The sequence below is a fragment of the Ochotona curzoniae genome, unplaced genomic scaffold, assembly GCF_017591425.1.
Source record: "Ochotona curzoniae isolate NIBS_2020 unplaced genomic scaffold, NIBS_Ocur_1.0 contig_4612, whole genome shotgun sequence".
In the NCBI taxonomy this organism is placed as follows: Eukaryota; Metazoa; Chordata; class Mammalia; order Lagomorpha; family Ochotonidae; genus Ochotona; species Ochotona curzoniae.
The window spans coordinates 15,542,112-15,555,184 of NW_024466343.1; the positions used below are offsets into that span (position 1 = coordinate 15,542,112).

Sequence of the window (13,073 nt, forward strand, 5' to 3'; positions counted from 1 at the left end):
ACCCGCAATAACTCCCACCAGGCCTGTCCCTGTCCTGGTTCCCACGCTTGCCAATACGTACAAGGGACTGCTCCAGTATGTCCCATATCCCATTCAGCTCTTACGCATGTCAATGGGCACTGAAGCTTAGTTCAACCCAACCAGCATCACTAGTTAGCCCACACATACACTGAAAACAGACCTCATCCTAGGATATTCTTGGGGTAATAATGAAAATAGAGGACATTATTTACAAATTTTACTAAATACTCTAATTCTTCTCAGTCACATTTGGACATGTTGTTTTGGAAATGTGAACACTGACAAATCCCTTCAAAAGTCACTCCATTTTAAATAATGAGTTAAGGGGTTAGCAGCCACTAAGGCTGTATTTTTACAAATTTAACACAGTAACGTATCTTCCTTTTTATGTTTATACAAATTAATGATGAACAATCATTTCAGATTTTTCAGATATTTACCTCTTTGTGATTTATTTAATTTTTATTTAAATATTACATTTATTACATCTCTTTGTGTCTTATATTTCTAATAGTGCAATACATATTTTGCTCATGAATACTGAATACCTTGGGTATGAAACAACGAAAATTATTTACAATCATGAATTCACAACTGAAAAACTTTTCAACAAGGCTATTAAATTGTATTTGTTTGTCTGAAAGTGATAAACATTGCAGAGCATGTATTCAGGATTCATGCCAATGAACTGTAGGCTCACTTTTTTTTAACATCTGTCCCTGAGATCCCAAGGAATTGCTAAATAACCCACAGAACGTCCAAGACGATCCATTTCAATGCTGTAACCCTGGGATGTCTATTACTTGGGCATAACGACAATTTGAAATATCTACAGAAGAATTTTTTTAAAATACAGATGTACAAAATTAAATGAAAAATCAAAGCTAGGGATTAGAAGAATGCATTAAAAAAAAAAAAGGTATACTGCTTTATTTAGCAGAGTTATAAAAGACAGCAAGAGAGAGCAAAAGAGACTGGTGCTCTCCCCTATGGAGTTCCAGGCCCCAGCTCTCAGCCCGCCCCAGCCCGGGCCACTGCAGCCATCTGGGACATGCACCAGTCGACTGAAGATCTCATCCCTGTCTTTATCTCACTCTCTGTCCCTTGCTCTCTCTGTAACTCTGCCCTTCAAATAAGTAAAACAAACTTAGGAAAGAAATGTGTTGAGGATTCATCGTGGAAAATTTGAAGCAGCTTCTTGGTTTTGTGGGCCAATGACAGCAGACATAATCTGTCTGAAGTTTAAGATAAATTAATAAAACAGAATTTTTCCATCTTATCATCTATAACTATACCTTATCATAAAGGATAAATAAAATAATTTCTGATTAGGTTAACTTTGTTCAATGACTCATTTGTACTTTAAAAATGGACTGAAGATTGGGTAAAATAGAAACTGGACTTCAAAAGTCTCCAATCTGTAAATGTGGGCTATGTACTCAAAGGCTCAAGCTCTGCTCCTCACCAAAGCCCTGCCCTGAACCCCAGCCCAGCAATAACTGTAAACCAAGATATTTTCAAAATCATAGTTTGGAACTTAACTGCTCCATAAACACTCATGATTTTTACATGTGCTACTACCTGTGTAAGAGCAGATATGAACCCCTCACTCTCTACCTCAAAAAAGACCTAACAGAGGGATGTACAGGTTAGGGTCTCAAATATAAAGTGGGGTGACCAAATCATTCAAATCAAATGTGGGCCACATCTGAGATGAAAGGGCACTCCTGGGGAGCCAAATTAATTATCCAGGAGGAATCTGAACCAAACACGGGCCAGAGGACCCGTTTTCTTCATCAGATAGAAGCATCTTCCCTTTGGCAGGATGCCAACCACTACATTTACTGAACAGGGCACTGCCTGACTTTGCTAACCTCACTGAGACATGGCTGAGGAGCTGACCTGGAATGCCTGCCTGCCTTTGAGAATACCTGGGATCAAATGCCCAAGTTGGAATCCTGACTCTGCTTCTAATTCCAGCTTCCTGGGAGGCAGCAGGTTCAAGCACGTGGGTCCCTGCCACCAGGGAGCTCCAGGCTCCTGGCTTCAGCCTGAGCCAGTCCTGGCTGTGTAGGCACCTGGGTGTAAACCAGTGGATGCAAGAGCTGTTACTGTCTCTGTCCATATCTTTCAAGCAAATGACAACGTGGTGAGCTGAGGCTGTGCTGGCTGAGGGGCTGACTGTCCTGCCAGTTCAAGAGCTTGCGTTTTCCTTCCTGAAGGTTAAGGTTCATTAGACAATCTGAAGTGGGGACTGACAGGTCAGCAGTACAGTTTTATAAGACCCAGGTGGTTGTGGTTTGGAAAACAAACCAGGCAGATGGACGGCAACAGAGTGGAAGCAGTGACGCTGCTTGGTTGGGTCCTAGAGAGAGAAAATTTCAACGTTCTTTTCCTATTTAAAAATGTTGAAGAAGCAACTAAAAATAATTCCTACTAATTATAAAACATGAAAAACAACAAGGGAATAACAATTCAATACTAAAATCGCAAGCCAGTACAAGCGGTGGTGGTCACAGAGCAATAACATTCCTCATGACGTGTGAAGACCTAAGGAGATCGCTCCACTAAAGGAAGTCAGTTTATGAATGAGCATTAGTTTATCCCTTCAAGTATCAAAATTAACTTAAGCCCCTTCAAGGAAAATCTTTGTAATAGAATCTCCTTCCTCCCTCCCTTTCCTGAACAGGGCCTACAGGTAAAGTGAAACACAATTTAACCACTCCCTGATTATTCAAAGGCAGCGTATTAAAACGAAAGGCTCTTAGGCTAGAATCACCTATTGGTAGTTCTTAATCCTTGTTAGCTGACAGAAAGAGAGAAAGAGAGAAAGAGACAGAGACAGAGAGAGGTTGGTTTCTCTTCAAGATAACAATAACCTTTGCCAGCTAATCAAACAAAACAGAAGCAGTACACGTCATGTTTGCTCTGAGTTTTAATATGAAGTCTCTCTGGGTCAGCAGCTGGGAACTTCTTTCTCACTAGAGCTTTAAAATTATTTTATCTTAAAAAAAAAAACTTATTCTGAATCAGTCACAATTCCTAAAATTACCTGAGTAGTCTGTGTGATGTCACCTCTACTAAATAATTATTGTATTTGTTGCAGAATTATTACAAATCCTCATCAGGGGCCCAGCGCAGTGGCGCAGTGGTTAAGGTCCTCGCCTTGCATGCCCTGGATCCCATATGGGCGCCGGTTCCGCTTCCCATCCAGCTCCCTGTCTGTGGCCCGAGAAAGCAGTGGAGGACGGCCCAAAGCTTTGGGACCCTGCACCCGAGTGGGAGACCCGGAAGAGGCTCCTGGCTTGGGATCAGCATAGCATTGGCTGTTATGCTCTCTTGGGGAGTGAATCATCGGACAGAAGATCTTCCTCTCTGTCTCTCCTCTCTAGTATATCCGCCTTTCCAATAAAAAATAAAAATAAATCTTAAAAAAAAAAATCCTCATCAGTGTAGTTGCAGGCTGTCAAAGAACCAGAGCCCAGGAAAAAAGAACCTTCTCAGTGGACAGATGCTAGTTCAACTTTCCTGCTATCTTCAACTCCATGACGCTTGCTCACTACACACCAAGCACAGTTAACAGCCATTTTCTTGTAGTATTTGAGTTGTGTGACGATCAAAGTATGAACACACCAACTGCGGTGCTCAAAAGCACTCCATAAACTTCATCCGAACCTTATTCTGCGTCAAATGGGGAAATTCTGAAACCCTTTCGTAGCCCACAATGTGGTGGCTATAAATCTTACGAACGCCTCCTGCTAACTGCCCCTATTTTAAGGCTACCTATGTGATACGGCATCTCCTTAATTTCTCATTGCAGGTGATTATTATTGTCCCATTTTACAACTGTGGAAACTAAGGACAGCCAGCAGAGCCCTATGAGTGGCAGAGCTGGGACTGAGTGCAGGTGGGCCTGGACGCTTCCTGGTTTGGGTCTCTAACCGGGGCTGGAACCTACAGAGAACATGGAGAGGAAGGCCCCGGGCCTCTCAGGAGCACACGCGAGCAGAAGCAGCACCAGACCGCCTCGGGGACCGTGCCGCCTGTCCGGGGACTGCAGGGCTCCGTGCTGGACAGGCCGGTCTCGCGAACACCCGCCCTCCCCGAGCCCGCATCCCTCCTCGCGGCCTTCCCACAACCCTCGGTTTCTGGGAACCGCAGGATGTGAAGCAGCCCAACGGCCTTTCTCCCCACGGGCCCTGACTGCCGGAACCGCCCCAGGACACCCCACTTCCCACACCCCAAAACGCCCCAGCCCCAAAGCCACGCCCAGGCCTCTGCCGCTGCGTCAGCACGTCGCCGGGACGTCGGCCCTCCGCGGCTGCGCTGTAAAGGCACGTCAGGCTTCAGCAGCGGGAGCGAGAGCGCCCTGTCCTACCTGTGCTCTCCGGCCGCCGGTCAGTCGGCAAGCAGCAGGACAGGAGGGGAGCGCCGTGGCTGGAAGACGGGGGAGGAAGGCCAGGGATGCGAGGCAGCCGCCAGGCGACGATTCTGGAAGGGCCGGTGGTGGGAGGGGTGCCCGCTCAGGGCGGAGAGACCGGAGCTGGTAACCGGCGGGTGGCTTCTGTGGCAACGGCCGCCCCGCCCTTCCGTGGGCGCCCAGGCGCTGCCCATTGGCTGCACTTGGACCGCCGAGCATCGCCGCTGCCTCGGTGGGCCGGGTGAGGGCGGAGCCAGACTCGGCTTCTCGTGGTGCTGACCCGGGAGGCCACTTTCGGTTGAAGGGAAAGGGCTGCCCTTGTGTGTGGTTCCCAGAGATGTTAACCAAAGGGGAAATAAAGCAAATTCCGAATTTGGTGACAGTTGGCAAAGAATCCTGCGTTTGCATTAGTTTGTTTTGTTTGTTTGTTTGTTTTTTTAATTTTGCACGATTCCATAGTCAAGGGATTTCCCTACTGTTTTCCCTCATAACTATAATATAGTCCTTAAGCAGCAGTTACAAATCCATCATCCTGCTGTTAAGTGTGTCACAACTATGTATAGACAATGGTAGGGACTCCAGCATCCTATTGTCTTGTTACGGAGAGCAGCCAGTGATTGCTCCTTCACCTCTCTTTGTATACTCTTCCTCCCCCCCCCCCATCCTAATTTGACTGGGATGTTGGATGCAGATGAGTCCAATTAGTCTTTTTAGCTACAAGCCCAGTTCCTGTTCCTTCCCATTCCAATGAGCGCTAATCGACTCCTTAGCCCACAACACTTAGGTATTCGCCCACCTATGACTCATCTATCAACTGAGAGGGGATGGTATTGCATTGTTGTGTAACCACTCCCCGCACAAGCCCCTCTGAAGGCCCATGAAATGGGGCTCAATCCCCTGAGCATGGTCCCTGTATACTGCTTTGACTGGACTTGTGATCTATTATTTTAGTATGTTCTGTTGTTATCACCAAGCTTGGTTAATAAAGACTCCTTGATAAAACCTTAGACATGTCTGGTTGATCTTGCTCCCACCCCATAACAGTCCAAATATATTCAACAGTTTTATGGGGAGTCCTGCTTTTACTCCGGAGTGGAGATGCATATGGTAACGTATCTTCACTTTTCAATAGACAGTTCCTCTAGCATGTCTGCTTTCTAAAGGGAAATTTTGAAAATGAGAAGGCAACTGTAGCCAGAGGAAGCTCCTCCCTAAGCTTAAGATTTTGGCTGACATCCTTCACTGGCCTCCGGTATTTTTCCTCTGGAGAAAGCTAGACCATGCCCCACAGGGGGGTATACAAGGTCTCAGGTTCTTGATTTTTGCGTTGCAACCAGCTGGGATGCTCTAAACATTCCTGAACAAGCAATGCAAGATTTTCTTTAGAAAAATAAAAACATATGCCAAGTCTCTAATGTTATGTTACCAGACGTACACCAACGTATTAGCTTCACAACTAATGCAACTGCTGATCAAACACTTTAATCATGTGGGCTTTTACATAATTATAGTTTAAGATTGTCTCCCATTGATGATTACAGCAGTGCTTTTTATTCCCCCAGCAGGGTGGTATCCGGCAGAAAGCTCTTGAGATACAAGTTCATTCATCATAAACACATTAGCTATCCTATGGATGCAAGGGCTGGAAAGCTCTGGAGATTGAGGTGAAAGGTTGTAACCCCTGGCAAGTCAGCCAGCCTCCCTGTACAGAGAAGGGGACTCAGGACAAGGTCAGAGCAAGAAATGTGAACGATCCTTGGCACTTTTCCAGGCTTTCTAGCTGGCCTGGCAAACATCCAACACACAGGGAAATAACAAACAGATGTTAGGAGCCTCCAATACAAAATGCTTAACTGAATTGCTCTGATATTGGTTATAATCACCTTTATACCACGTTCAAGAGGAGACAGCCTTTAAAATGTAAACTTAAGCTGTTTAAAAATGATTACGTAAGCTTCTCTGAGTATTTCAACTGAATTGTTCAAGTAAAGTAAACATGGCTTTGCTCCACATCTAAATGTAATGTGATCCTACAATCTGGTTGCATAGTGAATTTTTGAATACGAGGGTCTTTATAATTTAAATGGGAAAAATATTTTAGCTCATCCCAAAACCCTACACAATTTTTACAAATGTCTGGACCACCTAGGAAACAATCAAAATTTCCACAGGATTTAAAGAAAGGCCAAATAGTAAGTAATATTTTAGGTATTGTAGTTTTCTGTCATGCTATTTGACTACCATTGTTGCTCAAAAGAAACCACAGAACACTGTAGGTGCAGAGGTTGACTGTGTGCCAGGAAAACTTTGCTTTTGGAAAGAGAGGTAGCAGGCTAGGTTTGACCGCTAAGAAAGCAATTAATGCAGTATATATCTAAGCAATACCGAATCAGTAGCTGTGTGTTTATGTATGGAATGCAAAGCTGCAATGGTGGGTGGAAGTTGTGATATTCTTCCTCATAACCACAAATACATAGAAACAGCAAACAGATGTTTGATTAATACAAATATTTCAGCAAAATAAAAAAAATAGTTTGGTTGTGTCATAAACTACAGCATATACACAATGCAATACTCAGACAGAATAAAACACAGACGAAGCCTTGTCATTCTCCGCAACATGGATGAAACAGAAAGTCACTATGTTAGATGAAGTAAGCCAAACGTGAGAAGATACACATGTATAGTTTCACTCATATGAAGTGTTTAAAAAAAGTGGATCTCAGAGAATTAAAAACATAATGGAGATTACTCAGGGATGGAAGCAGGAGGAGCCAGGAGAAGCGAATCAGTGGATAGCTAGATAGCAGTAAGAAATTCTGGGGTTCCTAGGGTCAGAACTGTGACATACGAGGCTAATAGTCTGCCTGCAAGACACCGTCATCCCATATGGGTGCTGGTTGTGTCCTGGCTGCTCCACTTTTGATCCAGCTGTCTGTTTAAGGCCTGAAGAAGAAGTAGAAGATGGCTCAGGTCCTTGGCCCTTCCACCTGCATGGGAGGGCTGCCTTCAGGTCTCCTGGCTTCAGATCACCTCAGCTGCAGTTACTGCAACCATCTGGAGAATGAGCCCACAGAGCAAAGACCTCAGGGTTCTACTCCACAGTAGAGTGACTATAATTATATATTACTGCATAAAAAAGAAAAAGTCAAGAAGGAAGGATTTTGAATATCATGCTATTAAGACATATTATATGTGTGAAGAGGTAAATATATTTATCCTGATTGCACTTTTTGCAGCTTGCTCTCACTCTCTCGGTGTGTGTGTGCCTGTATGTTTATTGACACTGAACCCACGTCAAAAATAAAATTTAGAGCCCAGTGTGATGGCTCAGTAGGTAAATCCTTACCTTGCATGCACCAGGATCCCACATGGGTGTCAATTCTAATCCAAGGTGCCCCTCTGTGGGGCTCAGGGGCAAAGAGGTCACCAAGTCAATAAGATGGTGACTAACAGTCCAGGTCACTGATGGGCAAGATGGCAGCCAAGGACAGAGCCCTGGATGTGAAGCAGGGCAGGAGTCACGTAGCTCCAAGGAAATACTGATTGACCAGGGCCATCTCGCTCTCCTACCCCTGGCCTATGGGAGGTGGCTTTCGCAGTCATTCTTCGAGTAATTGGCTCCTAGTTTCTCCCCTCCTGGAATTCCCGAAATTCTTGGCCTGAGGCTATCCCTTACCCTATATAAGAAATTGAACTTCCCCAATAACTAGGAACTGCTTAGACAGAACCCCTGTCCGACTGTTTGTCTCTCATCCCCTCTGGCAACAGGATACTAAAGGAATCTGTGGGGAGACCCTGCACTCCACTTCCCATGCAATTCCCTGCTTGCAGCCTGAGAAAGCAGTAGAGGATGGTCCAAAGCCGTAGGACCCTGCACCCACATGACCACCTACCTAAGGTAGTAGATGCCTGAGGCAGATGGTGAAAGCCCAACGATGTTCCTGGCTGAATGCAGTACTGTGAGTGACTTTAGCCAACACCTTGATCCAAGGAAATACAGGGTGAGATAACTTTGAGTGGATAACCCAGTGTACTACAGACCAAACAATATTCACAGTGGAAGCAGTGAATTGAAGGATTTGCCCTCCACTCTGAATTGCATGTGCTGTTTCCAGTGGGGTTTTTTTTTTTCCCCCCATTGCTGTTAAATTGAGTAATTTAAAACAACAACCATTTTCTTTGTTCATGATTCTCTGGTTCAGAAATTCAGGATGGATGTTTTTTTCCTTCAACATGGTATAACTGAGGTCTTACCAAGCTGCATCTAGATGACCACTGAAGGTAGTATCTAAGATGTTCCAGCTCCCTGGTGACATTGATGGATTCTGTCAAGCATGCAGGACCCTCCTTACTTTATCATGGGGCTAGCTTAAACTTGTTTTAATAACTGATGTATCCCAAGAATCAATGCATTGTATAAGCCATATTGTGCAGCTGGTTGGAGTTAATGCCTATGCTTTGAAGGCAGCAGGAAAATGTAGCAAAATCCTGAAGTTTCAGAGATATACCTAGGTCAGAATCAAGGCAAGAAGGAAATATAAGAGGACACTAGAGGAAATGCAGCCCTGACTTTGGGCTTCTACTTCGATGAGCTGTTCTCTGCATTTCTACAATCCTCCTCCGCACCCTCTGCTTATTTCTGCATTCTCTTTTTTCCTTCTCTGAAAAATACTGATAATAGTAGTGGCAATACTTATACCACATGTTGCTAAATCCGCACATAATAAATATAGCAATATTTTATGAAAGGCAATTTTATGCCTATTTTGCAAAGAAGAGAAATCCCACACCCTGTCTCTCATTTTCTTATTGAGTTATTCAAAGTAATTCTAGTTTATTCATTTTGGTGAATATTAGAGGGAAGGCATGTGTTTGTGTGCATATGTGTGAAATAATCTGCCTAGCTGCTGTTGCACTGAATTAGATAAAGGATGTGAGGAGAAAGAATCCCATTAAATTTGAGATCAACCTCCTGTTTCAGAGGTGGCGAAAGCAAACCTCACGAGTTTCAGCGATGTGAAAAGATCCCGCAGCAAATGTGTGCAGCCAGGCTCTCCAGCAGTTTATGCTGCATGATATACTCATAAGCCTGGAATGCGTTTTGCAGAACTCATAAGCTCAATCTTTGCCTTATATGGCAGACAGATATGATGGGGGAATGGCAGTTTGGTGTAGTGGGTAAAGCTACCACCAGCAATGCTAGCAACCAATAAAGGGCACCAGTTGAAGTCCCAGCTGCTTCACTTCAGATCCAGCTCCTTGCAGATGTGCCTGAGAAAGCAATGGAAGTCAGCCTAATTGTTTGGGCCCCAGATACCCAAATGAGAGAGACCCAGAAGAAACTCCAGGTTCTTGGCTTCAGACTGGCCCAGCTCTGCTATTGGAGCCGTTTGGAGAGTGAACCAGTGAATGGAAGATTCATTCTGCCCTCTCCTTATTAATTCTTCCTTTTAAATAAGTTAATTAATTAAAAAAAAATAACCACCCCTACGCTTTAAAATAATTTTCACAAGAGAATCCATAAATTCCTGTGACTCAAGAGGCAAGATGTATAAAAGGGCTTCGAGACTTGTGAAGCATAAGATAAAATCTCAGAGATGGTGTCCAGCGGGATTGTTCAGTGATTAAACCCTCCCCTTGCATGCACCGGGATCCCATACCGGTGCTGGTTTGTGTTCCAGCTGCTCCACTTCCCATCCAGCTCCCTGCTGTGTCCTAGAAAAGCAGTAGAGAGTGATCCAAAGCCTTGTGACTCAGAATGCATGTGGGAGACCTAGAAGAAGCTTCTGGCTCCTGGCTTTGGATCAGCTCAGCTCCAGCTATTGTACCCACTTGGGGAGTGAACCAGTGGATGGAAGACTTTTCTCTCTGTGTGTCCACTCTGTAACTCTGCTTTTCCAATAAAAATAAGTAAATCTTGAGAAAAATCTCAGAGATTGCTTCTAATACTGTCTGGGGTCCAAAAGCCTTTATCAGTAGGGAGATTTTCATAGTATCCAAATGCAGTGCCTCCTTCTACCATGTAACATTGACCCTTCTCATTCAATAGTGTGATTTTTTTACCTGTAGACTCCCAAGCACTCACCACATCTTGTGCTTGAATTCTGGAGTTTAGCCGCCTGCTGGTGACTCAACAAACAGCAATGTTTTCCAGTTTCTATCTGTACCCTCCCTTTCTCTACTTCGCTTTGGAAATGAGTATACATTAGAAGTAAATGGCATGGAGACATGAAATGTGCCATGTGGGTCCTGGGCAAATTTAAGTTCTGTTTAAAGTCTAACTCTCTCATTCTATTTTGACATATCACAAACATTACATAAATTGAAGTTCTATAAATCAACTACAGGGAAATCTTCAGTTTCTTCTACTAAATAAGATGGTTACAGCAATAGCCTGAGAGAAAAATAATCCAAATGTTCATGGACTCTTCAGTATGTCAAATCTCTTCATTTCTCTGACGCCACTGGGAGACTTAGCCACTCTTGGGAGGTTTCTTGGAGATTTCATGGAAAGACATGGATGCTTCTGGAGTAGGCTAAACCACAAATTCAAGCAAGGAGCAAAGCTGGACTTGAGACTCTTCAGTTACTGAGACTGAATGACTCTCACTTTCCTGAGAACAAATGAAAGAAGAGTAGATTGCTAGTTTGTGGTATATCAAAATAAACACCTAAAATTGCATGCAGAGCCACAATGTTTTGTGGCATGGTCTTTAAGCCACTGCATATGACACTGGCATCCCATACTGGAGTGCTAATTATGCCCCAGCTGCATACTTCTGATTCAGTTCCCTGCTTATGCATTTGGTAAGGAAGCAGATGATAGTCCCAGCACATGAGAGACCCAGATGGAGTTCTTTGCTCCTGACTCCAGCTGCTTCTAACCTGTCTCTTCCTTTCTCTCTGTCTGTTCCTCTCTTTCTGCAACTCTGAATTTCAAATAAACAAGTAAATCTTTATTTTTAAAAAAAGCAGAGCAGAAAAAAAGTCATTTGGGACTGTCAGCTCAGGCTAAGCAAATTCAAGTGTGTTTGTTCAGGTTTTAATGCAGATGATATTAGACAAGATGGTTCATTCGTGGTTGTTCTTTACAAGTCACCTATCTGCACTTTCTGACCAATGCTGTCCACCTCCAAACCCTGAACAGGAGCCATTGCAACTGTTGACAAAAACAGAGAACAGCGCTTAGTCAGTCCTCAATTGCCATGACCAGTCAACAATTTATACGAGCACACGTGGTGACAAGAAACTCTTCTTCGCAAAGCTATTTATATAGTGTGCTTGTGATCTTACTTTTCTTTTTTTATTAATTATGTTGCATTATGCGACAAAGTTTCATAGGCTCTGGGATTCCCCTCCCCCCATGGTGGATTCCTCCACCTTGTTGCAGTATTACAGTTCAAATTAAGTCAAGATTCTTTCTTTGCAAACATATACCAAGCATAGAGTCCAGCATCTTATTGTCCAGATAAATTTAACAGTTTCTTGGGGAGACCATCTCTGGTCTGAAAGTAGAACTGGCAGAATATCATCCCAATCACTTATTACTTTGCTGATGGGAATGGAAGTTTTTCTTAAAAACAAGAGATCGTTATAAGGACACCAAGTTCCAAGAGAAATGGGAAAGAAGTGCAATGTTTTGCTCAGTGAGTCAGTTATAGGAAGAGCCTTTGACATTGCCACACCTCTGACCTTCCACTTTGCAGATGCCATATGAACCAGTGGAAAAAAACCCAGGTCTGGGAATCAGCGTCAGAGTACATGGCAGCTAAACCGATTTCCAGGTTGCAGGGTGAGCCACTTTGACAGCCATGTGGTAACCAAGAGCTTCCCATCCTCCAACACACCCAGGGTGAATACTAATTACTCAGGCAAGGTCTGTCAAGAGGGAACACCTTCAGAGATGAGCCCGCAGCAGGAAATAATGTGTGGGGCTACATGTCTCAACTTAACCCAGTGATTCAAATGTCTGCCTTAGTCTAAGAAAGGTCTTCATATCTGTGACTATACATGGAGCTCCTAATCACTAAGGCAGAAGAGAAAGAGAGGTCCTAGAATAAAATGGTGATTGAGACAGAACATGATACAGGGACAAACTATGGGACTGGTGTCAGAGAGAGGGAGAGACACAGGCAGAAATATTCCATCTGCTGGTCCCCTTCCTATATGATGGAATGGCCAGAGCTGTGCTGATGCTAAGCCGGGAACCAGGAGCTTCCTCCAGGCCTCCCATGTGTGGCCCCAAACACTTGGGTCATTCTCTGCTGCTTTTCCAGTTGCATGAGCTGTGAGTTAGATTGGAAGTGGAGCAGACAGGACTTGAACTGATATCCATATGGGATGTCAATATAACAGGCAATGACTTTATTACTACACTAAGAACCAATCCAATGATAATCGTCTTAACCTTGAATACATTTAGATCTTCTTCTTTTAATTCTGTTAATTTTTTTTATTAGAGAGAGAGAGTGATCTCTTCCATCCACTGATTCATTCCCCAAATGTCCTTTAAAAAGTCTGGACCAGACTGAAACCAGGAGCCTTGAACCCAATCAAGGTCTCCAAGTGGACAAAAGTAACTTAAGTATTTGATCTATTCCCTGATGATTCCCAGGGTGCAATTAGTGGG

At 43.9% G+C, this 13,073-nt stretch overlaps 2 protein-coding genes across 2 annotated transcripts in view; one reads left to right on the top strand and one right to left on the bottom strand.

Moving 5' to 3' along the window:
* ODF2L (outer dense fiber of sperm tails 2 like) overlaps positions 1-4,427 on the bottom strand; it is a 40,224-nt gene extending 35,797 nt beyond the window's left edge. The window contains exon 1 of the mRNA XM_040987385.1: positions 4,400-4,427. The gene's annotated coding sequence lies outside the window, so the exon portion shown is untranslated. The remainder of the gene's footprint in view (positions 1-4,399) is intronic.
* Positions 3,987-4,571, top strand: LOC121161031 (uncharacterized protein C10orf95-like). The gene has a single exon (XM_040987253.1). The coding sequence runs from the start codon at positions 3,987-3,989 to the stop codon at positions 4,569-4,571; it is 585 nt and encodes a 194-aa protein (XP_040843187.1).
* The last annotated feature ends 8,502 nt before the right edge of the window (positions 4,572-13,073 follow it).

Bases quoted from the DNA above. Each gene is read 5' to 3' on its own strand.
- LOC121161031 (XM_040987253.1), top strand. From the start codon at position 3,987: ATGGAGAGGAAGGCCCCGGGCCTCTCAGGAGCACACGCGAGCAGAAGC.